The sequence below is a fragment of the Rhineura floridana genome, chromosome 1 (assembly GCF_030035675.1).
Source record: "Rhineura floridana isolate rRhiFlo1 chromosome 1, rRhiFlo1.hap2, whole genome shotgun sequence".
In the NCBI taxonomy this organism is placed as follows: domain Eukaryota; kingdom Metazoa; phylum Chordata; class Lepidosauria; order Squamata; family Rhineuridae; genus Rhineura; species Rhineura floridana.
Window position 1 is genome coordinate 252,497,904 of NC_084480.1, and position 27,312 is coordinate 252,525,215.

The following is a 27,312-nucleotide window of genomic DNA, read 5'->3' on the forward strand; positions in this document are numbered from 1 at the left end:
GGCTTGCTCTACTATACGCTAGGTTACTTTACTTTAACAATACTTTCTACCAGTTTTCCTGGGACAGACGTTAAGCTAACTAGCCTGTAATTTCTGGGATCTCCCCTGGATCCCTTTTTAAAGATTAGTGTTACATTAGCCACTTTCCAGTCCTCTGAGGGACAAGTTACATATTTTTGTTAGAAGACCAGCAATTTCACATTTGAGTTCTGTGACAACTCTTGGGTGGATACCATCTGGACCTGGCAATTTGTTTTTATTTTGTCTATTAAGCCTAGATCTTCATCTACTGTCACCATTATTTGCCTAGGTTCCTCAGACTCCCTTTCTGCAAAAGGTAGTTCAGGCACAGGGATCTGCATGGTGGTCATAAGAGACTCCAGAAAGCATGCATTCATTGCTACCACCTCCACACTATACTGCAATGGTCAACGCCCTCAGTTAATACCTTTCAGTAATATGAAAGTGTTTGGAGTCTGGTTACAACTGGAGATCAAGGTCCCAGTCTGACTCCTCTGCTTCCTCCTTCCCAAGCTAGAGTCTCAACCACAGAATAACTCCTTTTGTTGCCTTACTGTACAATTTCCAGTCTCCTCTTTTCTAATAGGTTTGGTAAAAAAATTAGAGCTGAATTGGAGTTGGGGCCCCTTGCTGGTTTGGATGTAAACTGTATGATACCAAGTTGCAAGAAGGAGAGTTCAGAATCAATTTGTACATAAATTAAGTAATGCTTCAGAGTACTGAAAATATTTTCATTCGTGGTCTTGAAAGTTTAGGTGGAGTACCTGAAGAACCTTGCAGTTCATTGGGTAATAACCCTCAACAACTTTCTTCTTCTTCAGAGAAGAAACCTATTGAATTACCATCTCCCATATCTGTAGTTTTTGAAGCTGAGAGTTGTTGGGATACCCCTATTCTCTTCACATTACTACAACTCTCAGAGTGGTGTAATAGTCAATCCCTCTTTCAAGGGGACTCTTGGAATTTTAGCTCTGTAAGGGGAACAAAGGTCTCCTAACAACTGTCACCAAACTCCGTGATTACAAAAAGTTGTTAGGAGACTACTCTTCCCCTCACAGAGCTACAATTCCCAGAGTTCCTTGGGAAGAGGAACTGACTGTTAAACTACTCTGGGAACTGTAACTGTGAGGGGAAGAAGAGCCTCCTCACAACTCTCAGTACCTTTAACAAAGTACATTTCATAGCATTCTTTGGGAGGAGCCTTGGCTGTTTGAAGTGGTATAATAGTGCTTTAAATGAATGACACAGATGGGGCCTTGGTGATTTTGTTTCACTACTCTGAGCAGTGCTAGGCGGCAGTGCCAGACCACCCTATCAATCCTCCACAATATACGCAATGTAGTGTCGCTGTGGGACACTGTGGGAAATCGAAAGTGTGGCTAGGTTTTGCTACCAAGTGCTGCCAGAACAGAGCCACTACAACCAAATAATCCCGCCATGGCTCACTGACAGAAGAGGAGACCACCAGAGGGCACTTTGCCCAGAGTCCCCTCTAACCTGGAGCCTGCTCAGTCCAGAAATCCAAAGCTTGAGCTTCCCCAAGAGATGGCTATCCAGCTTTTACTTGAAGATCTTCAGAGAGTGGAGAGTCAACCACCTGTCTAGGTAATTGCTTCTATTGTCAAATTGCTCTTACATAATTGTCAAGAAGTTGCTCCTAATGTTCATCTGAAAAATATCTTCCTGCAATTCAATCCATGTAGACCTAGCCCTGCTCTCTGGGGCAAAAGACAAGGTCTTCACCTTATGTAGCATTTCCATGAAAACAAAACTTTTTGAAACAAAACTTGCTCTAATCTTAAAATATTTTTTGATTCTGAGATATTGCCCATTCATTGTGACATGAACTTCTACACTGAAAAAGAGAAGCACGCAAGAAGCTTACTTACTATAACAGGTTGCAACAGCTATCACTACTTGCTGGAGTCCCAGAAGAGCCTGTCTCCAAGAGCGGCAATGGTTGCCTTTGCCCCAAACCTGTCCCCAAAAGGAGATACAGGGATTGTCAGAGGCTATCCTGCATGAATAGGGAAGAGTCACAACTATTGCTTACCTAAGACCAAGCCCAAATGATTATTGGTATGCATGGAGGTAGCTGTATGCCCATGTGACACTGTCCTCCAAGCTGCTGTGTGAGAACATTACTGCCTCTTCTCATCTGTCCTTTCTATGCAATTTGCTTTTTAAAACTTTCCTTTTTAAACGAGAGAGAGAGAGAGAGAGAGAGAGAGCATGTAAATAAACAGTTACAGGTTGCCATGGCTGAGACTTGTGGTCAGCATAATATTGTCTGATTCCAACATATGCTGTAGCTTTTGCCAAAAGCTATAGCTGATTCTTTGGCTACTACTTCTAGAGCCACCAAGCTGAAACTTTCAAAGTAAAATGCACAACAGCAGGGTAGGAAATGAGAGCAAGTGTATATACCTACTTATCCCCAGCATTAAAGTTATTGAATTTAAGGCCACAGAAAACAGCTATTCTGAGGAGCCAGAAAAGGCAGCTTGAGATTCTAGTCACTTCCAAGTTTTATACTGGAGAAAAAAACACACACACACACTCAGCCTGGAGATGATAACTAATGAAATTAATTGATTTAAATTTGACAATTTGTCAAGAAAATAAAACCTTTATTTCAATTATTTAAAAGCAAAATGTACAGGTGAGAAGACATTTGATTTTGGTTTATGTAAGCTATCAATTCAATATAATTCACAGATTCCTCAGTTAACCTTAGCTGCAGGTCCTTGCTACTGCTCCAGGAGCTTCCATCATTCTCCTAAGCTGTTTCGAGCTCCTCCCCAAGAGCTACCAGAAATGAAGGGAGAAAGAACTCTTGCTCCAATCCAGAGGGAGCCTGGGTCAGAGGACCTGTAGCCCCAAAGGCAGTTAAAAGTGGAAAAGGAGTTCCAGTATTCATTAATCAAACTGCATACAGGTCTCTTCTACTGTTCTCATCCAGCACTTTGTTAGGACAGGTTTCTTCAATTTACAGGAGGATCCAAGGCAAGGAGAGCATAAAGACAGGTGACTATAGCATGAATGGAACTCAGTTTGCAATAACAAACTGTGCTAAAGGAGTAGAGAGATAATTCATATAATGCTGCAACTCTGGATCATCTCATGAAATAAAATGACAATAGATACAGGACCAACCACTAGAAGAACTTTTTCATGCAACACTTTTCTTTAGTGCAAAGAGATTTTAGGATCTGTCATTGTAATTTGACTGGAGATTGCTCATATAATTGATTTTAATTTGGTTAGCCACAATAGCTAAAAAGGAAGAGCATATAAATGTGAAAATAGTTGTCATCATCAACATAATCTTGTGGAACTTATTTATTAAATTTATATCCCGCCCTTCCTCCTAGCAGGAGCCCAGGGTGGCAAACGGAAACATTAAAAACACTCTAAAACATCATAAAAGCAGACTTTAAAATAATTTAAAACAAAATATCTTTAAAAACATCTTAAACAAAATATCTTTAATATATATATATATTTAAAAAAGCTTTAAAAACATCTTAAAAAGCAATTCCAACACAGACACAGACTGGGATAACGTTTCCACTTAAAAGTTGTTGAAAGAGGAAGGTCTTCAGTAGGTGCCAAAAAGTTAACAGAGGTGGTGCTTGTCTAATATTTAAGGGGAGGGAATTCTGAAGGGCGGGTGCCACTACACTAAAGGTCCACTTCCTATGTTGATAAGATGGTATTTGTAGGAGACCTTCAACTGCAGAGTGCAGGGATCAACTGGGTATATAAGGGGTAATATGATCTTTCCGGTATCCTGGTCCCAAGCTGTATAGGGCTTTGTACACCAAAACCAGAACCTTGAACTTCGTCCAGTAGTTCAGCAACATCTGGGATCCCAAAGGTTGGGAAAGGCTGCACTAAGTCTGTGTGGTAGGTCACTATTTCCATATACAGTATTCCAGAATATGGGAATTTGAAGGAGAAAGGTGGATGACTCGGGCGTCGGCAAGACCTGCGTCCTCTTCTGCTTCTCCAACGATGCCTTCAACACCACCTTCATCTCCACCATTGATGCTCGGCAGCAACCAGAGTGGCTGGAGGGCCACTTGGCAGGACTCGCCCCTGCGGCAGTTGGCCAGCATGCTGGTGCTGCTGGCGGGGCTTGACACAATCAATGCCTGCAACCCCCTCACCAACTTCAGTGTCCTGGCCGCCGCCACCATCGCAGGTACGCCGTGGCTTGCCTTCATCCAGGGGGCGGCAGGTACGCTTTCTCTGAGAAGATCTATGTGGCCACCAAGTGGGGGGCTGCCGCCACCATTTACAACTACGGCGGTGGGATGGGGAACGACATACAGGCCATGACCCACCCTGCCTCTGCAGGACCGGCTGGTGCTGGGGAAAGCTTACTCGTATTTTGCCATCAGAGAAGCTGATCAGAAGTTCAACTGAAGGTGTCAGACTTGCAAGCATAGAAGGAAAGAGAGAGAACCAACTCACAGCTTTGTTGGGGGCAACCTGAGATGTTTCTGCCGCTACAGATGTCTGCATCACCCTGTATTTTCACTGGAAGTTGTAATCGCTGTTTTTTAATGATATTATTTGTTATTTAATTTTTGTAAACTATATTGTTTTATTGATGTACAGTAGGGCCCCGCTTTACAGTGCTTCGCTTTACAGCGTTCCGCTAATACAGCGGTTATCAATTGCAGAAAGGCCCCGCTCCTACGGCACTTGTTCCGCTTTTACGGCGGTTTTTGCTCGTCATGCGCCATTTTTGCATCATTTTTGTGCAATGTGCACCATTATCTTCAATGCGTTCCGCTTTACAGCGGTTTTTGCTTTACAGCGGGGGTCCGGAACATAACCCGCCTGTATGAGTGGGGCCCTACTGTATTTCTATATTTGTGTTTTTCTTGTAAGCCGCCTTGAGGGCCTTTCGGCCATAAGGTGGGGTATAGTAAACTATAATAATAATAATAATAATAATAATAATAATAATAATAGGCAGTTAGTGCAATTCTTTCAGCAGCGGGGTGACATTTTGGTGATACGCTGCACCAGCTGCAGCTTCTGGACCAACCTCAAGGGCAGTTTTACATAGAGCTCCTTACAGTAATCTAGCCTGGAGATTACCAGTGTGTGGACAACAGTGGTCAGGCTATCCCGGTCCAGAAACAGCTGCAGCTGTTTTACCAGCCGAAGCTGGTAAAAGGCACTCCTAGCCACGGAGGTCACCTGGGCCTCTAGTGACAAAGATGGATCCAGGAGCACCCCAATACTACAAACCTGCTCTTTCAAAGGGAGTACGAGCCCATCCAAAGCAAGCAACTGACCAATTATCCAAACTCGGGAACCATCCACCCACAGTGCCTCCGTCTTGCTAGGATTCAGACTTAGTTTATTGGCCCTCATCCAGCCCACCACTGAGTCCAGGCACTGGTCCAGGGTTTGCATGGCCTCTCCCGATTCAGATGTTACAAAGAAAAAGAGCTAGATATCACTGACACCTTGCCCCAAATCTCCTGATGACCTTTTCCAATGGCTTTATATAGATGTTAAACAGCATTGGGGATACGATGATACCCTGCAACACCCCACAGCACAACTGCCAGGGGGTCAAAAGATAATCGCCCAATGCTGTTCTCTGAAAACAACCCTGGAGATAGGATTGGAACTCCTGTAAAACAGTGCCTCCACTACCCATCTCACCAAGTTGGCCCAGAAAGATACCATGGTCAATGGTATCAAAAGACGCCAGGAGATCAACTCAGTTCCACAAGATGTAAGATAGACCCATTAAGTTCAGGCCAGTTCTCCATCACAATCACCTCTGATCAACATGCAGCTCAACAGCATATCCAGAATTCTTGGGTATTCACTTTTTGCTCTTCTGACTTGAATAAAACTTTCTGAATGCTTAAAATAGTGTGCAGTGAGTTAACAGGCACTGAATTCTACACTTGCAGTTGGCCTGGGTATTCCATCTTCTGCTTCACTGGAAGCTAGATGTCAGAGTTAGTAGTGGCTAACTGGCTGCCTAATTTGCATCAACTGTCCAAATCTGCTTTTAAAAAAACATTAGACAGGTTCTCTGTGAATTTGGTAAGCAACAGCTATAAGCTATGATTACTAAAAAGCATCCTCTACATATTCCTCTGAGTAGGGAGTGCTGGTGTCAAGCAAGAAGGAACGACCTTCATGGCTCACTTATGAGCTCCCAAAAAGCATCTTGCTGACCATTGTTGAAAGAAGAATTTTCATCTAGATGGACCTTGCTCTGTTCTAGCTGGACAATTATTACATAAAGTAATCTAGTGAGTTTCATGGCAGAGAAGGGATTTGAACCTGGTTCTCTCTGGTCTAAACCCAATGCTATAGCTACTACATATCACTGTATTTCAGGAACCTCCACCACTAGGAGCTTCAGGTCTGATGTGGCAGGACGGTAGTAAAGGTGAATACTGCACTTCTTAAAACAGAGAATAATGAGGCAAAGAGTCCCATCCCCACCAACTGCACACTTGACAGTGTGTGAACACTAACACAGACATTTTAATAGTCATTATAACTTCCCAAAGTGCTGAATACACAGCACTGTTATGCATCTGATGTAGAATCAATGTATGCAGATTTTTGAGTTAGTACAGGCATAGCCCAAGAGATGCTGGACTACTTCAAGAACTAGCAGGGGATCTCCCAGTTGGTACAATCCAAAATGCCACAAGACTACTTAGAGCTCACTCAACTTTTATTCTGAACTGTGTGTGTAGGAAGAAACCTGAATGATTCATATCAACAGGTATAAGTCCAAATTTAACAGGATTCACTCTTTGACTTGGACATTACTCTCTCTTCCCAAATACTCCTAAATGTTGACTATAAATGAACTTTCTCAAATGACATGCCAAGCATATGCAGCCACATCCAAGGTACATAGGAACATAGAAAGCTGCCTTATATGGAATCATCCCTCTGGCCCATCTAGCTTAATACTGTTTACTCTGACTGGCAGGGGCCCTCCAGGGTTTCAGACTGGGGACACTCCTAGTCCTTCTTGGAGATACCAGGGACCGAACCTGGGACTTTCTGCATGCAACAGAGATGCTCTGCCACTGAGTTTTGGCCCTTCTGTAGTAACATAGTATGGGAACAACGTAGTGGTAGGTTGTCATCTTAGAGGTGGCCATGTTATACAGTACATGTACTTCCCTAGAAAAGAATTACCTTCTAAAGTCTTTGTGGCAATTGGAATGAACTGGCTCTATATTTCAAGGCATTGTTTTACCATTAAGGTATATCCAGAATGAATATGGAAACTGCTCAGGGTAATTCAATGTCGCTTTGGCACTCCAACATATAACAGGGGGAGGGAAAGGGTCTAAAGATATTGCAGCCAGAGTTTATGCCAGCAGTTTCAGACACTGCTTTGCTTAATACTGCTATAGCCTCACTATTTGCAGGGCTTTAAAAAACTTTTATTTCAATCCTGCATAAACTTAAAATCAAGACATTATCTGTCCTTCTCATGTAATGCTGATCATCTTCGGCAATCAGTGTTTAAGAGTTTCAGTAATAGCTCATACAGCTTCTATGCAGCCTAAGACATCGTGCAGAGTGAATAAAGCAGCTGCTCCATTACCAAATAAAATCTAAGGGGTCGGAGAGGAGGGAGAGGGAAGAGGGTGCACAACAAAAGAATCTTTGTCTAAAATTTAGAAGCAATTAAACAGATTGGAAAAGAGCATTGCTTATTGGAGGTGGTTCCCTCTTTGAAAAGACATTCGTATATGTATTACACTGATTTGCAGACCTCAACTTAGTTTGGAAAATATGTACACAGTACGTTGCAGTTTAAAAACCACCAGACTAAGACAACTCAGTAACCCCAAATTACTTTTCCCACAGCACAAAGTTGCTCAATTGCCATGTACAAAAAAAGGGTTTAACTGTAAATCATTTCACTAGGGATAAATATTTGTTTAGGGGCTACCTTAACGTTGAATGTTATTTCCTCCATGACGTAAACTCGTTCAGGAAATGCTTTAGCCACCTCCTCCACACTGTTAAAATACTGCACTGGCTCCTTAATATCACGGTCTTGTTCCAGTAGCTTAAACTGCCCTGAAAACAGATGATAAATAGAAGAGTAATAAGATATTTATATTGGACGGCTGTTTCTGTGGCAACTGCTAACGCATTCCCTACACTATTTAACTTGGTCAGTTTCCTCCAATTATTAACAGTTAGGCAATGGAAGAACAGATTGCACAACTATTTGTGAACCTGAAAAGGAAAGAGCTACCAAGCTTTGCTAAACCGGAATTAGAAGAATGTGTGGGGGCTGATGTGAAATTTAATAGAATTTACAGGCACTTCTCTGGAAGTAGACTGAAAATACTAACACATTCTCAGGGTGGAATTATGCACAAGCTTCTGCACAGTAAGAACTTTTTCAACATGTTACAATACTTTATGATTTAAAAACACAAACTTGATTTTTACTGGAAAACACACTTGAGGAAAAGAAGAGTAGATGTTATGAGAAGTGAATGAAATCCATTGGCTAATTCACAAGGAGTGTTCCCCAGAACCCCTTTTAGGAGCACAACACTTAGACATGTACACCAGAGTCCCCAAATTCTCTCTTCTGGCAGCAGTTCCTTGTGCAACACAGCTGTTCCAAGTGTTTGTGGATGGTTTCGTCCAGCGGTGATGATGAATGCTGCTTCTAGAAGTGAGTGAACATTAAGGCTCTTTGCCCTGTTGCAAATACGAAAAGGACCACAAAACGTATTTCTGAAGCCATTATAATGGATTATCCAGATGGTCACAAACCACTGGAATTCTGTGAAACATAGGTAGTGTTATCTACTGTTTCTCAGAATGTGTTGTGTCTTCCCCAACCTTGTGCCCACCAGATGTTGTGGACCACAACTCCCATCAGCCACAGGCAGTATGGCCAAGGTCGGAGATGATGGGCACTGTAGTCCAAAGCATCTGGAGGATAGAGCCCAACAAGCTTTTGGGAAACATAAGCCTTTATTTTACATGTTTGGCACTCACCATCTATGGGCAGTACAACCTAGTCTGGAAATACAGTATGTTGATATCACAACATGCTCGCAAAGGGAATATCTGCTCCACACACCCATACCCTACCCTACATATAAATTTTGGGTCACTCTTTGTATAGAAACGGGGGGGGAAACCTCATGTGTCTTGCTAGAACCACATATAGAAAGCAAAATGCAGTCCTTATAAACTGGAAATATATGGTAAAGATTTGTTTTTGTCTGGCTTAACAGCTGACTGGCAAAAGCATCATTCTTTTGGGTCCATTCACATGAACTTATCATCAGTAACAGCCAAGAAATGAGACTGATATACTGTAAGAACCAATTACTTCAATTGAATCATTCTACAAGCTTTGGCATAGTGTGGACACAATATTAATCAATGAAGGCAAGCTTACCATGAATTAATCTTACAATTTCATAAGTACAACCCAAAGTAATCCTGTGGATTTGCCATCAGTCACTGTAATTTATAGGAGCTAATTATCAGTAGTATGCACTTATATTATCAATAGGGTGCAATTAGTAGTAGCCACCATCACATCAATCACTTAAACCTTGTTTCATGTGGGTAGATACATACATTCACCAACTTATCACAAGAAATAGCCTTTTGGGGTCTCTTCACAATAGGGACAGAAGCCTCACTGCAGCACATCAAAGAAATGCTTGGACCATAACCAGATGTGTACCTATTTTATTAAAATAACAAACCTGAACTTAATACTACTTCCTAAGCGCAAGCAGTTTAAAAAAATTGTTTTATTTAGAAGGCTATTTTTCTACACCAATTTAAAAGATTAAAAATCATTTGAAAGAACAATAAACCTTCGGTTGTCAAGTTCCTTAAGATGCTGAAAACTGCTGCCTGTGCTAGGGCTAATTTGCACATTTGTTTTTGGCCCTACATAGCTTATTGCTTTTTCTCCATGAAGAACAAAAACCAACACACATAATTCTGATGTGCTTCTACGTTTATAGCACACCAGAACCAAAACCTTATTCTGTTCAAAGTAAAATCTTGCTTATGTGCCATGTACCTTTAGTTAGCTTGTTGGCAGGTGAAACAAAATTGAAAAAAGGAATCAACACCCTTTAAAAAAAAAAAGAGCTATACCATCTAGACTGAGTGGAAAGTGTTTGAAAGGCACTGTTGTTCATTGAAAATACTTGTGGGAAAACAGCAGCAAGTGCACTGTCCTGTTACTCTGAGTGAAAACAGACTATTCAATTACCACATATTCCTTATTTAAGATACCCTGCATGGCTATGCCAACCACATAGGGCAGATGTGAGGAACCTTTGGCCCTCCAGATGTTGCTGAATTACAACTCCCATCATCCCTGGACCTTGGCCATGCTTGCTAAGGCTGATGGGATTTGTAGTTCAGCAACATCTGAAGGCCAAAGGTTCCCCATATCTGACATAGGGAGTCAGCCTCTGGATGAGCTGTATCTTGCCACATATTCTGCTTCCCTAGAAGTACGGGAAAACTCAGGTATGGCAAAGTCACCACATATGGCATTCCAAAGCAGCAACTATGGTCTGGTTTGTATGACATGGTAAGCCACACTATGGCTTACTGAGGCTGTATAAACATGCAGGCCACTGGAGAGGAGCTCACAGCTGCTTTGCTCCTCTCTGGTGCTTCTTGCTCCCACACTGCACTGAGCTATGCTAGGGTTTGGCATAGTGTGTCATATGAACCTGGGTTTGTGGGTGAGCTCTCTCCTCATTAACAATGAGCTGTAGCCAAGGTTATTTCTTGGTTCTTCTCTCAGAGAGCCTGTACAGTCTCGGTACGCTGAAGGTTGCTTCCTGTGTTACACAAACCAGGGAGTGCACTGTATCTGGATTTTTTTAAAAAAGGAGGTTTGAAATTGTTACAACTGTTTAGCATACTAATGCCATGCTACAGGGGGGCTTGGGGTGAAGGCTGGGAGCAAACTCCCACTTCCTCTACTTTTTATTCTTTTGCTGAAAAGGCTTGCTGAGTTTGCTACTCCTACATCAGAGCCTCCTTTATAATAGGAAATATTTAATAATATTTCATTCATTGCAAACTTGCTTATTGTGCATTCTTCTGTGCCTTTCAGGTTTTGACCCTGGTCCATGTTAAACAGACTGTGGTGGAAGTGTAGGATATTGTATAGTAAAAAATTCCATCTGACAGGGACAGTTATGTAAACATTTCTGCTTCTGCCTGGAATTCTGGATAGAATAAACAAGCCTTGAAAGAAAAACTGCTTTTAGAAAGCAGAATTTTTGAATATGTATGTAGATCAATTCAATGTAAAAGCCTTCTTTTGTTTCATGAACAGGAAGCATTTAAATTTACTGAATGGGTGATGATTTAAATCCAAAGGAGAGACCATATACCTATATAGACTTTGGCAATATATATTCATAGCACATTATAATGTGGGAAGATATTAATTCTAATTTACCCAGAATTTAGCATTCTAAAAATTAGTATTCATAATAAAGTATGTACACACATTAGAGATTTTTTTTTTAAAGTTCTCCTGTGGATTTCTGAAAATAGACAGTATTTGTCAGTGTTTGATTTATAGTCTGTCTGCAGCATGCATGTTTGCAGATTTTCATTATAGCAGAATTTGAAAATATTTTCCCATCAGCAAAATATGTTGCAAGTTCTTGAGTTCTAACTCGAGTGATGAGACAATTATTAACATTCCTTGAATGCACTGTACAAGCACTACAATACTCAATGTTAAGCATTGTGAATATACATATTTTCTTACCATTGAGACCTGCAACAAAGTGTTGCAGTGTGGCACATTACTGCTTCGACTGCAAGCCAGCCCTATGCCATCTTCCAGGATATGCCATTCTACTCCCCTCTTCAATCCATTTACTCTTACCCAAAGTCAGAATTTCATGGCCACTGTACACACTTAGACATTATTAGGCTGCTTCTGCTCCCCCCCCCCAACCTGGGCTTAGGGCTTTTTTCCACCAAGTATTTTTGTACTTCTGCAAATCTAGGAGTTTTCCTGAGTCAGCTGATTTTTTCCCTCTTATGTGTAGGTGGTGCTGTTCTGGCTACAACATTAGTACTCATGTTTGAACATGATCTTTTTAGAAGTTATTTTAAGCTGCCCTGAAACTGTTTCAGATAACAGTTTATAATAAAATACCTTCAGGTACATGGAATCATGTTTTTACAGGACTCTAGCCAATCCTAAAGAATGAGCAGAGCTTATAACATTATATTAAAACAACACAAAAATAGACAATAGAACAACAGGGAAGTCAGTTTCTTACATTCTACCACCCTGGTGCTAAGCTCTCATTTATCAGCTTGGTGGCAGAAATGTTACGTAGAAGCTGTTCTTAAGTAGCCTTTAATTGTTGCCCCCCAGTGGCAAGTGAAACCCTGGGTAGAATGCAATCTCAGCACTTTGCTATCTCTACCTTTCTTATGCTTTTGACTGAACAGTTGTGATGTCTCAGAGATCCTGTACACATAGGAAGCTTCCATATACTGAATCAGACCAGTGGTCCACAATACATAGTTTAAAATGTCTGGCATTAGCTACCCTTGATCTAAAATGTCAGCTGTCTGGGTCTAAGTCTGCATGGCTCTCTGTGGCCCTGAGACTGACTGAAGCAGGTCCAACATGTCACAGGCCCAGTGGTTGCCATGGTTCAGCTGCTCTGCTGTCAAAGAAAGCTTTTCAAACTTTGTGCACTGCTTGAGAATAATGGGAAAACCTTTAATTCAAAGTTTTGAGTGTTGGATTGTATTTATCTCATGGGAACAATGCAAGGTAAGACTGAATTGCCTTATAGTCTTTCCTAGTAGAGGACGAAAGCCCTCTAGATGTTGCTGGACTGCCATTATTCCTGACCATTGACCATTCTGACTGGGGCTGATGGGAGATGGAGTCCAACGACATCTGGAGGGCCACAGATTCCCTGTCACTGGATTAGGGAATAATAAAGCTATCTACCTTCTGTGGGGGAATAGGAAGTTTTTCATTTGGGAGGAGTAATGTCTCACACAAACCCTAAGGACAGAGTAGGCTTTGTGGGAGAGGTGAGGTTGGAGGACTAGGAAGAAGTCCAAGGATTTTAAGGAAGGTTCAAATATTGCAGGGAGCCCAGAGTGTAGAGTGGCAATGTGGGTCAAGCAGCAAAGGAGGGGCAGGCTAAATTGCACTGTGCGTTTGAGTTATCCAACCAGTTCTTTGGCTGTAGGCATCTAGTCTTGTTTTAATAAGCATGGGGAATGCTGGACACAATGCAGGTTTTGCCTTGAGGGACTGGTTTGGCCATGATTGCAAACTAAGTGAGAAAGAGACAGGAGTGTGCTTTTTAATAATATGACACACTATTATGGACTCCTGCCAATGAGATTTACAAAACAGGCAGACGACGAGTGTTAACATATAAAGCCAACAAGACACAGAGCACAGAATTGCATTTGACATCTGAAATTACATTCCATTTTTTCTTAAGTCTTACTTCCGTTTAATCAATTTGTTTGACCCTATTTCTTCCCATGTATACTGCCTAACCCAACTGTTCCAAAACATGCTGCTGCTGATATACTAGAGGAGATTAACTTATTGACATTCAGCCTGCTGTTTAATAAGAAAGCAATGCATAGCCCTATGTAAGTTGTATTCCTTTCCAAATTGTTTTAGATCGCCCAAAAAGCTCATCTCCTGGAAATAAAGAAAGGGAAGGGTTGATGGCCATTTATCTGAGCTAATCTTTACTGTCTTGATCTGAGTGATAACATTCACCCCAGAGCACCTTCTATAATTGTGACTAGTTTAAAAAGTCTGTATAGTACTATCATTTAATGATAAAATATTTTTATATCATCCTTCACTAAAATTCCCAGGACAGTTTACATAAAAGAGAATACAAAAACAATTAAAGACAAATAAAGAAGATCCAAACAATCAGAGGCTCTTGCTTCTGGAGGCAGGTATGACATCAAATAAAGACCACATCTGTATATCACTGTTAACCATAGCAAAGGGGTTGTGTTAAGACATTATTCACACTATGAGTAGCCTCAAGACACAAAGTGGGAAAAAACCTCCTCTATTGTATAGACAGATTAAATGTGCCCACTCCCCATGGGGATAAAGCAATAAAAGATCTTCAGTGGTTTTTGCTTAGTCTGCACCATCCTTATACAGTATGTGCCCTTTGAGTAAGGACACTAAATGAGGAGTGACATTCTGCATTTCATACAGAGTAACATTTTTACACACACACACACACACACACACACGATTGAAAGACTATAGGTTGGATCCAGATTAAGGTAATTGCACTCAAAGTTAATTGACTGAAATCAAGTGGGACAAGTTAGACATGACTTAAGTCCCATCCAATTTCAATAGGAAGGAACTAAGTGGAACTAACTTAATTTGGATCCAATCCAATAGATTTAAAGTCAGGATAATTAATCATCTTCCTTTCTCTACATTACCATGGCTTTTTCCAGTTGCTACATTGGAAGATAATTTGTAATTTTTCTTGGAAACAAAACTGCCACCAATACCACACTTTGACAACTATTCTCTAGAAATGCCATGACACTAAGGCTGCAATTCAATACACACTTACACCTGGGGGTAAGTCTCATTGAACCTAATGGAGCTTACTTCTGAGTAGACATGGATTGTATCCTAACTCAGTAATCACTCTCAGCATTTAAGCAACCATTCTAAATAATAATAATAATAAAGATTATGCTAACCTGTTCCACAAGCAAGTAAAACCATTTCAACACAAGAGACACATGTGTATTGCTACTTTTATCTGAGCCCAATACAAAACTGTATCAATATGTGTTGGGGTGCAGCCAATGCTATCTGCCACTGTGGAACTTCAGGAAAAAAAGTTGTCTGTTTATTGTACCAAACTTTTACACAAATAATGGCATTTCAGGAAAAACAGGGCTAGGTGTCTATGTGAGGGATATAGAAAATCTAGAATACTACTACTAAATTTGATAAACAACAAACAATTAAAACTGATTTGTGCTTGCAGCAGGGAGGGGGAGAGAGAGAAAGAGGCCACAATTTTACTGCTTTCAGAGTCCATGAATTTGGTGTGGGCAGGACAATCCTCTATCCATAAACAAACCCAGAGGCCATATATCATAGGAAGAATGGCCTAAAACATCACACTGAATTAATTTCTCATGCTACCTGTGGTCATACAAAACTGCCTCCACCTGAGTTGGGCCCCTCATCTGAACCCTAGATGTGGACTAAAGTGGTGCGATCTCCATCAGGGTTTACCCATTACTCCCTCCCTAACCCAGATGCGTTCAGCTGGCAAGTTTGGATCGGCAGGGTATCCTTAGTGAGTGGCTGGCACTCAAACACAGGTCAGCGCAACCTATGAGATAGAACGTTTCCTAAACCAATAGGCAGGGGCACTGCTAGGTGTTTAAAGGACTTGGGTCAGAGACCCATGACACAAATTTGTGTATGATAATTTATGTGTATTGATGCCTCTGCAAAATTAAGATGGTGAGTGGCTGGGGTATCTCAGCACTGCACTCTGCAGTGTGTCCAGCTGTCCTGTAAGTTAGGATTTTTTAAAAATACTAAGGATAAGAAAGGTGGCAAGGTGAAGGAGATCAAAAAACCAGTGCAAAATACCCAGGTTCAGGCCCTTTAACATCACCAATGGGTCCCACTAAGGAAACGTTTACAAATGTTTACAAACCTATAGCTTCTTGTTATCAACCTGTAGATAAAAAGATAATTTAATTTTGGGGGGAAATTGTGTGAACTGCCTTCAAGCCGACCACACTGGAAATTGTATTATTTATCCAGAAAAATAATCAGTCATTTTTTAAAAAATAGAAGTTGCTTCTTTTTCTGCTCCTCCTTTTTTGCACCTAATTAAAAAGGCATTGACTGTAAGATGGTGCAAATAGGCACATTTGAAGTATTTTAAAAAACAGACTTTAAAAAACACACATTGGAAATGGCATCAGTATAAGAAAGAGGGGTTAAAGAATATTGTTATGCCCACCCCAATATCTGAGTGGTAAAAGACTTCCAGAGGTTCCAGCGCTTACCCAAGGATTGGTTTCTTTGGAATGGTCGGCAGAGACTGTGGTTTCTTTAAGATATATGGTTTTATTTACACATATATACAACCTGAACATAAGATGAAAGGGCTCACAACAAATAGTCCAACAGATCTTGCTTCCCCATTAGGTTTCTATGGGACTTCCCAAAATAATGGCTTGGGGTTAAGCACATGGAACAGTCAAGCCTCTCTGTGATTTGTCACACAATAAAACACAATCTGGTACAAAACGCAGCTTCCACTGTACAATCCAAAGGGTACAGCAGAGCTAAGGCCACCTGAGGCATGGTGCGGACACTGGCAACAAGCCAAGAAGAATTGGCAGGAGCAAGATGGGGGCGTAAGGGGCATTGCACACGGAGCAGTCTAGCCTCTCTGTGTTTTTTCAGCTCCCAGCTCCACACCAGACTAACCCAAAATCTACTGTCTGCCCCAACCAGGTGATGGGGAAGGGTATTATTGTTGTTTATTAGGGGATAGGAGCCCTTGACTTAAGTCTACCAAGGGCATTGAGGCAGAACACACCAGCCTATGTGGGGGAAGACCTTTCCCTGGGACACTGAAGTATCCCTGAGAAGGGAAGGCCTGCTCAAAGCCTGGAGATTGGAAGGAACCAAGGTCTGTAATAGTAGTCAGAGAATGTGAAGTAACATCTCTACAATAAAACTGAAGCTACAATGACATAGATGATTGCTAAATTGTGAACTAAGTGCTTGATGTTCACCATCATCTGCTCCGACGAGCTTGGAGAGACCCCACGTGGAGCCACAATGAGGAAGTGCACCTGGGAGAGGCCCACTACCACCACCACCTCCTCTTGCTGCTGCTGCTGGCTGCCCAACTAGTCAGTGCAGACAGAGACGCCAGCAAGGAAGATTCAGAGGGGGCCCCCTCGGAGGCAGGTCCTCCTGGTCACTGGGGCTATGCAGACAAGGCAGAGTGGGCCTTTGATTTTCCCTGTTGTGGGCCCCCCATCAACATCAACACAACAGCCACTCTCTTTAGCCCCCAGCTAAAGCCCGTCCTGCTCTCTGATCACAACCTGCCTCCCGGAGAGATGCTCCACCTTCAGAACAATGGACACACAGGCCCAGTGAGGCTTGAGTCCTGGAGCCTCGCAGCCAATGGATGCTCCAACTGCGCCCCCCCCCGGGAGGAAGGAGAGGCAAGAGAATTTTTATTTATTTTTATTTATTAAATTTATTAGTCGCCCATCTGGCTGCCTGTCCAGCCACTCTGGGCGACATACAAAATAAAAACATACAAATACATTAAAACATTAAAAATCTCAACAATAATAATAAAACCTAACCCACCCCAAAAGCTTGCCTGAAGAGCCAGGTCTTCAAGGCCCAGCGGAAGCTCATCATAGAGGGGGAATGGCGGAGATCATTTGGGAAGGAAGCCACACCAGGGGAGCATTAACTTTTTACCTGCTTGTCACCCTCCTCCATGGTCAACTTAATTTCAGTTTTCTGACACTTTCATAAAGTGGGGAGGGCAGCTTATGGGCTTCCCTTGGTGAATTCTGACTTTTATACTGTGTTTATGTATATGCTTATGGATACTGTTTATGTATTTTGCTGTGTAAGTTATTTTAATATGTTTTTTATTGTACCTTGTGTATTCTATTGTAAACCTCTGAGATCTTTTAGATAGTAAGTGGTATATAAATGGAAATAATAATAATAATAATAATAATAATAATAATAATAATAATAATAATAATAGTCACTTGATACCCAAATGTCTCCAAGCGACTTACAACAATATCTTCTCTTGGCCAGTAGATCATGTAGATCAGGTACTTGATAGACCCATTAATCTAACAAAAATTAGCTTGATCGGTAGAGCAGGTTTCTTCCACTTCTGGATACAGGCTTGGAGGAGACCCACAGACATCCATCCCAACCCTCCAGTCCTATAACAATATTCTTATGAGATAATTAACAAATTCAGCTTGTATTCTGCATGTAAAAGATGGATGCTCTTGACTGCCATAGGAAATCCCCCCCAGCAGATTCAAGTTGTAGTTCAACAATATCTGGAGGGCCACATGCTCCCCATCCCTGAAACAGATGAAGGGAGAATGGAAATCCTACAGCCCACTGCTTCATCCTTTGTGTGATTTGGCATGTGCTGTGCAGAAGTGCTGGCCTCTATTATGAACCAATTTCATTATTTTATGCACTGTGTCTCCAAGAAGCATGGAGCTAAAATCCATACAAAAGGCTCCCAACATATTACTTTCAGCTTCTGAAACTGGTCTGGACATACATCCAGGAGGGACAGCAGTTTTTGCTTTATCTGGTAAGCACAAACGTTCGATCTGTAACTCTCATCAGGTAAAACTGCCTTCCTTACAATTCTGCTTACACAACATTTTATCTGTCTGCAGAAGAAGTTAACAATGTCCCATAAAATGTATTTGTATCCCTTTTTAGACATGGAGTACTGGAAAATTGTCATGGGAATTTGGAAGGGAAAATAATTATGAAACTATCTGATCTTATTCTATTCCTCTGCTACTGTAAGGATCTCTCCCAACACATATTTCATTTATTTTAAATCTAGGTGAATAGTAGTAAGCAAGCAAGCTTATTTCTTCTTCATTTACAGCCCAATCCTGTACACGTTTATTCAGAAGTAAGTCTAACCATAAGTATTAGATGTTTCTCCATGCCATTTAGCTCAGGCTTTTCAAAAAGTAGTGGTTAAAGTGTTGGACTATGACCTGGAAGACCAGGGTTCGAATCCCCACATAGCCATGAAGCTCACTGGGTGACCTTGGGCCAGTCACTGCCTCTCAGCCTCATGAAAACCCTATTCAGAGAGTCGCCATAAGTCGGAATCGACTTGAAGGCAGTACATTTACACTTTTTTTCAAAAAGACTATTAAAAACAGTGAGCCTCTCTCATTTAAGGAACATTGGTAGACCAGCTGAGAGAGGGTAATTTCTGTCTAAGGCATGGGTAGCATCATGGTGCCCTCCAGATGTTGTTCAGTTCCAACTCCCATCAGGCCCAGCCAGCATGGCAAATGTTCAGGGATAATCAGATTTTTGCTAAAGACTGGGACAGGGACTTATTTGCTAAAGACTGGGACACGGATTTAAAGGCAAATCCCACACTCAATGTCCCTGGGTGTGCACTGTGCAGGCAGACCGTCACACATTTAGCATGTAGCACAAAGGTCTGCAAAGGCTTTCTAAATTAACTCAAATGCATCAGAAGTTGTCTGTAGCTGTACATGATGCTAACTAGATGCTACCCATTATGTCATCAAGAAACTTTTAAAAAATAAAAAGGCACTAAATGAACTTAAAAATGCACAAAATGGGCAAACAGTGCTTTCAGCAATCTGAGTGAAATACAAGAGAGCCTATCTGAAGCACAGGAGGGCAAAACTGAAGAATAAATCAGCATTGGAATCAGAAAAAAGTGCATTTTGCCGGCATTTTGCAAAGGCTGAGGGAAGCTAGTCTCAGCACACAGGACAGACTCAGCACGCACACACATTTTGAAGTATACCTCATTAACAGACCATGGATTAGTCCACATTTTCTTTGTTCCAAATAGTTCAAAGTAGAACAGAAGACTATAAAAAGTGCTTTATTGTATAATTCTCTGCAGACCTCTCAAGGTCTTGTAATCCAGTTGGTCTTTAAAACATTAAAAATATGCTCCTGCAGCTTTCGTGAATTAAGTTAGAAACTTACAGACTTAAAAATGAACAGAAGAAAACAATCAGAGATTCATTCAACACTTTGGCTGCAAGAGATAACAACTGACCACAAACCACTTAACCAGCTACATGTGGGAAAAGGAGAGGAATGTACTTCCATTCTGCCTATGGAGAGAGATTCTTATCTATTCTCCTACCCGCCCCCAAACATGACACATGATCATCTGCATACCAGTCTGCACAAGGATATATTGTCACTCCCCAAGGAGAGAATGGGCCATGTATGCTTGCCCTCCCACCTGCTCATTCTGCTGAGTCCACAAGGCTCTGATTCTTCATATTCTGAGGCAACAAAGATTAAAGAAATGAGAAGAGAGCTTATAATTGTTCACATTAATTTCACACACTGGAGGGAGGGGAATCCTCAAACTCCTGATTTTGTATAAGAGTGGTGATATCGTAGGGCCTCTAAATGTTAAGAGAGAGGAAGGAAGTGAGGCAACACTAGGTTTCTTTCCTTAGATTCAGGGTGAGGGTTTTTTTTCTGAATGTCAGCTGTTCCCAAAGTTTTCATGGAGGTAAATCAAACCCACTAGATAACTTTCAATGCTTAACTCTTTCTATCTAATGAAATTACAAAAGTTTACAACTTGAAATGATAAATTATAAAAGCAATGAGGAGATATGTGATAATGTTATAGCAACTTTATAAATAATGATCAAAGGGAAAGAATATGACTAAGCCACCATAAAAGGCTCTTGATAACCTAATTTACCCTGAACAACAGAGAGGGTAACTAGAATTTCTAGCTGAATTAAAGATTAGTCAAAATTTCTACATTTCAATTCAGCATGACAAAGGTCGTTATGGTTATCAAAGCATGCTCCTTTGCTGATGGTATTCCAGATTGGTCATTTTATGGCTTATTTAGAAGTGATAACTTGACTATTCTCTTTTGATAATCTTTTCAATAGGTAAAACCACAAAATGAGGATTTAATGCTTTGAACAGTTCCTCTGATTTTTAATTTGGATTTCCAATTAATAGGACCAAGCCAGTTTTGTAAATTTGAAAGCACCTCCAACTGCATCCATAACTATTATACTTAAAAAGAGAGAAAAATATCCACCCTTATACTGGGTACTGATGTCTTCAGCATGAAAAATTCACTAATAGGCACCTCCCCTTCAGGTTAAGAATGTACCTATAGCCCACAGATATTTCCATCAAACTTTAAAAAGCAGGGAAATTGGGCAGCTATAGCGAATGCACCAGGGGAGCAGGAGACCTGACCTCCTCTCTGAGATATTGTACTGCAAAAATTTGCAAAAATGCAAACACCATTTGGGTTGGTCTTTCACAGTCCAATCTATTTCCTGTGCAGCTTGGAGGATTTTTGGTAACATCTCTGAGAATTATTTGTGTGTCCCTACTTGCTTTATATCTGTTACAAAAGTAACCCAAGGTACTAATGCCTATTATAAATATTCAAAATAGTTAAACTTAAGAACTGCTTCTCACGTGTGTTCAACTGCTATTTTTCCACTTGGTAGGGCTCTCACAAGTGTCTGTGTGGTGAGGAGAAATACAGCAGAGACTCATATACTAAGCAGCTCTTCAACCAAGCTGCCTATCATGCTAGACTAGGGATGCAGTTAACATATTTCTGTGCTAGCTGCATTGCAGCATTTTAGCAATTCTGTGGTACTGATTAGAGAAATAAACTGTAATCCCTCTACAGAAGTAATTACTTACCTCAAGCAGGACTGAAAAGCAGGGGTTCAAATGCTATTTTTGTGTATGTGTATTTTTAAAACAGTAATCAATACAAAATGCACTTGTATTTGTTCTCAAATTTACTGCCTTATTTTCTCTCTCCACACATATACATTTTAATGAAGTGAAAATCCATTAATGCTAAGATGTCAAGAATTACTTCAGTTGATTCATCATCTTTGGCTTTTAGCCACATGTGAAATTAGTACCACACAACATACAGACCATGCAAACCTTCAGTTTGTTCCATGCATTGGCACTCTGATTAAACAGTTTTTTCCTCTAGCATTTTCTATCTTACAAGATTACCATGCTCCACAATGCTCCACATTCCAAGTCCACTGCTCTCATTTCAAGGGCTAAAGGTCACTGGTTAAGATGTCATTACGAAATGACATACAAGAAACTAAGGTATCACAGATATTGGTTTTTACTCAAGTAAAAGCTTTGATTCTAAGACCCTGTACGAAAGTCAAGAAGCTAACAGACATAAAATCCAGAAAAGGCATATTATTTATAAGATACATAAAATAGAACTAATTCAATGAAGCAAAAATTCATTATCAAAAATATTTGGGAGTGCTTTCCCCAGTACCTTCCGAACCAGATTTTGCAACTGGGGAGAGAGGTTGTCTTGTAGTCCCATCAGGAGGAGTGGGAAGGACAATGGTGAGATGGGACAGAGCATTCCTGGTGGTGGCATGGTGCTTATGCAACTCCCTCCCAGTTGAAAAATCAGTCAGTCCACTACCTTGGCTATATTCAGGCAGCATGCTAAAACGTGCCTATTTGACCAGGCTTGTGAAAGCATAATTATGTGTGAGGTCTTAGCTGTATCAACTGCTGTAATTTATAAAATGTTTGGTGTTTTAAATGTTTTATTTTATGGTTTGTATTATTTTAGCCACCTTGGGATCCCTTTGGGAGGGCTGGATGTAAAGCTAATAAAAATAAAATGCCTGCAGCCCTTTCCCCTTGCAGTTCCTTATAACTGGCATGCCCTTCTATATTACTCTCCGTTTTTAAAATTTTGGTGCCTCCTTAAAACACATCTATTCACCCTGGCTGATACCAATGGACTCTTCTTCCCCTTTCCCTCTCTCTTCAATCTGCCTTGTATTTATCCTTAGATTGTAAACCTGCTTATGGGAGCTGTGTCCTTTTTCAATTTCTGCACAGCACTAAGTCATTTTAGACAAATCATTTTAAAATATACATTTGACATTTTTTGCCTTCAGTTCGTTCCATCAAATTAAAATAAAACCAGTAAGGCTTTGATTAATTGAATTAATATTATTTACATGTGTAGAGCAATATCAATACTCAGCAACTTTAAAAAATCCAAGATTATGGAGGTCAAAATCACTAACGGCCATGGTAGGCTTTCAAAATCACACATAAACACCACAACCCTAAATATTTTATGTGGCAGCAAGTCTGACTGATTTCAAAGAAATTTAGTCTGATCCTGTACCATATACTTCAAATTCAGCCATCTGTTTCAATTAGACTTGTACCCAAGTAAGCACAAGGCAGTAGCTTTGGCGACATTTGCTGTGCTCCAAATCAGGAAGAAAACATTATTAGATAAATTTCTACTCAACTCAAGAAGAATTGTGGCAGGATGAGATATTTGTTTATCCAATGTCAGACAGAGTGGAAATTACTTGACAAGAATGTTCAGAGAAACATATTTAGGTGAGCCATGAAGCAGCTGTGTCACGGTCAGAAATTATTCAGGCATGCTAGAAATCATGTGCCGTGAACTTATCAAGAGAACCAGAATTTCATTTCCCAGAGATTTGTCACCTGTGAGCTTTAAGCTGTAGTTTTTAGTGCGCTTGTGTACACTGCCAATTTCCAAGATATTTCTTCTTGAATGAACACACAGTTAAACAAGACAGAGTAGCCATCTGAAGTTATGAGGTAAGAACTCAGACTAATATAATAGCACTTTCAGAAAGCCCACATTCAAGCAGTTTTGCCAACTGTGGCTAGCATTATGATCACATTAACAAGGGATTTTAGAAAATGTAGGGGGGGGACGGGACAAAAGTTTTCTGGGGTGTACAGTATCCTCTTGATACTGCTATTCTGAAAAGCACAGGGTACAAACTATAACTAATTCCAGTACTGTTACTCGCCTCCACACTGTGGAGTCAACAGGAATGTTATTGGAACAATCTCTGGGCAGCTATATATGTGAGGATCACTATGACAGAATTGCATTCCAATCCTAAGCATGTTTACTAAGCATGTTTATACTCAGAAATAAGTCACATGATTTAGTTTGACTTTTAAGTAAGTTTGTTTAGAGTTGCAGCTTTTAAGTCACCCAACATGGATTTCTACCCCAAAGAGTCATCAACAGTATTTTATGAGAATTCATACTTTTCCATAAACAGTATTCAGTCAGTATTCAAACATCTTCCAGGAAAACACACACACACACACATAATGAAGCTGTTTGTGTTCATTTATCACATCCAAACTTTCCTTTTTCAAGCTGCGAATTCTTTGTGATAACCAAACATCATTGTTGCAGATACAGAATGAACGGGTGACCACTCAGCTCTCCCCCTTCCCACTGGTGCCATTATGTGTGAATGTGTCTTTTGTTATACCGTCTTCTATGTCTACAGACCACAGACAAGTGCTTTACCAAGAGATTGGCTCCACCCAATACCGTCTTTTGTATTTCCCTAGCAGTGGCTATAACCTGTGCATGCTCAGAGTGCAGGTTCTTATGCCCTCTTTCTTGGGAAAATGAAAGATAGTAGCACAATTGCAAGTGCCACAGTAAGCTAGGAATCGTGTTAGTGGATAAATGCTGCAGGAGCAATAAGCACGCAGCAGAATTTGCCTTTCTATTACTGTCTGCAGAAGATTTGGCACAATTTTCAGAATAAAATCCATGTAATACTAACTTCTCAATTAGGAAAAATGTCCATTCCTTGAACAGTAATTTATTGTTTGACCAGACCACAGAATTCCAGATATGAATTAGAAGTAGTAAATAGCAGAGATGTCACATATCAACTCTCATTAAGATTATATATTTACTGGCTTCCCGGAAGTGAGTGCTCAGCTGGTGACTGTCTCTGAGAGATCTCTGCCTCAGAGGAAGCTTTTTTCAGGTTAAAAGCCAGCCAAGAGGAAACTTTGACTGGCTTAAATGTTCTCCAAGGTATAGGAGAACCGATCAGATTTTCCACAAGACTTCGTTGAGCTGTCGGCGGCTGGAATTGATCAGGAAATCCCTGAGATAAGAAGGCATGCCGATCGGCTGAAGACGGAGTCAGGATTTCCATGCAAGCTGTACTGGAAAAAAGCGAAGCGTTTTTTTTTCTTCTTAAAAAAACGTCCTTAACCAGCGAGCCTACTTCTGTCTAAATCTTATCATTTGGCTTAAATTACTACAATAAAAGGGATTTGTTTACGAATCAGCAACTGAGAAACCTGGGTGAGTCATACTTTTTCTCTTTTAAATATAATTAAGGAAGAAAGAAAATGTGAACAACTTATATACTTTTTTTACGACAAAAAGCTGGCCTGAATTTGGAGTTTTAAAGTTTAAAACGGATGAGAGGTAATTATTATTTGATGGAAATATATTTTGGACTATTTTTCTCCTTGGACTATTTCTTTTTGGACGAATCTGCTGCTCGTATATGTTACTAATCGTTTGGTGTTGGGAACCAGAATTGTTTTGCATTCTTGGACGCAGATAAGAACTGTGCTGTGCTGGCTGGACTACAATAACAGGCCTGGAATATTAACTCTTTTGTTGGTGGAGGAAAAAAAAAAGAAATAGACTGCCTCTAGGTTTTGGAACAGTGGTTAATATCAGAAATTAAAGGCTTCTTTTGAAAATGACAACTAAAAAAGCAACTAAGGCCCAGGAGCGAAGAGGTTCTATTGACCCACAGGAAGGGGCTATACCCCCAGATATGTTTCAAAAAATAATGGAAGGGATTAATGATATAAAACAGGAAATGAAAACTGAATTGATAGATATAAAAGACTATATTAAAACACAAGTGGATGAGATTAAAGGGACAATTAGGCAAATAAAGGAGGATGCAAAAAATACTAAAGAAAAGGTACAAATCTTGGAGAATAGAACAGATATATTAAATCTGGAATTAGAAAAAAACTTGGACTATATGGCTGTGACTGAAATGAGAAATAAAGAACATTGTTTGAGATTCCGTGCAATCCCTGAGGAAACAGGTGAAGATATCAGAGATAAAATTGTTAATGCTTTAGTAAAATTTCTGGATTTGAATGAAGATCGGATGGAATTTGAAATAGACAAAGTGTATAGAATTAATTCCAGATATGCAACAATGAAAAAAATTCCAAGAGATGTGCTTGTTCACTTTATAAAGAAGACGACCAGAGATATGGTATTACAGCAACACTTTAAAAATACCTTTAAAATTGATGGTAAGGAAATACTGGTGATGAAAGAAATTCCTATTAGACTTTTACGTAAGAGAAAAGAATATGCTTTCCTTACAGAAAAACTTAAGCAACGCAAAATTCAATTTAGATGGGATGTTCCAGAAGGAGTGATCTTTACATTCAGACAACAGAAATATAGATTGAATACTGTTCAAAAAGCAAGGGACTTCTTGAGAAAAGCTTCAAAAGATATGGATGAAGATAAACTCAAAGATATGGATATAATTCCTGGGGAACAAAGTCAACAAGGATATGCAGAGGAAGGGAAGGAAGATGATGGATTAAAAGGAGCATCAGGCACATTTTAAAATACACGCTTAAAGATGGATTACAAATATCTAACTTGGAATATAAATGGAGCCAACACGGCGCAGAAGAGAAAGAAAGTGTTTCATTATTTGAAAAAATTAAAATTGGATATAATTTGTTTACAAGAAACTCATATTAAGAAGAAAGATTCCAAATATTTGATTTGTAAAAATTTGGGTGAAGAATTTATTTCGGCTGGACCAAAAAAAAAAAAATGGAGTTGTTCTCTACATTAACCCACAATTGCTTCCTAAATTGGTATTACTGGATGATAGTGGTAGATTTGTGGGGGTTGAAATTACTTTACAGGGTACAAACATTTTGATAGTGGGTATTTATGCCCCCAATGAAGATAAAACAAGGTTTTACACAGGACTTATGGAAAAATTGTCAGAGTTTTCATATGATCATTGGTGTGTCATGGGTGATTGGAATGGGGTAATCTCACCAAAAATTGATAGGCTTTCTGAAAAAAATATCAAAGAGACACAGGGTAAATTACCGAAGATTTGCTTTGAACTGATGGAACATTTAGAATTGGTGGATACCTGGAGATATATAAATGATAACGCAAAGGAATTTACTTATTTTTCAGAAAGACACAAAACATTCTCGAGGATTGATATGATTTGGATGTCTAAAATTTTAGCGAAGGATATTTTTAAAATGGATATATTACCAAAAACTTTTTCGGACCACAATCCTGTGATATTAACTTTAAAAAAAAAAAATCTTGGATTTAGATGGAGACTAAATGAATCTTTATTACTGAATGACAAAGTAGTACAAGAATGTAAGAAGAAATTAAAAGTTTTTTGAACATAATTTACATAAAGGAACAAGTGAAAATATCGTTTGGGATACAAGTAAGGCATTTATGAGGGGATATTTTATTAAAT

At 40.0% G+C, this 27,312-nt stretch overlaps 1 protein-coding gene across 5 annotated transcripts in view; it reads right to left on the reverse strand.

The window, feature by feature from the left end:
- The window catches only part of GAREM1 (GRB2 associated regulator of MAPK1 subtype 1), a 137,549-nt gene that overhangs the window by 35,187 nt on the left and 75,050 nt on the right, over positions 1–27,312 (reverse strand). For 4 of the 5 annotated variants that reach the window (XM_061597959.1, XM_061597949.1, XM_061597939.1 and 1 more), the window contains one exon: positions 7,994–8,124. The exons of the other annotated variant lie outside the window; for it this stretch is intronic. In XM_061597959.1, the coding sequence (XP_061453943.1) occupies positions 7,994–8,124 (131 nt within the window). The remainder of the gene's footprint in view (positions 1–7,993; positions 8,125–27,312) is intronic. 5 annotated transcript variants of the gene reach the window in all.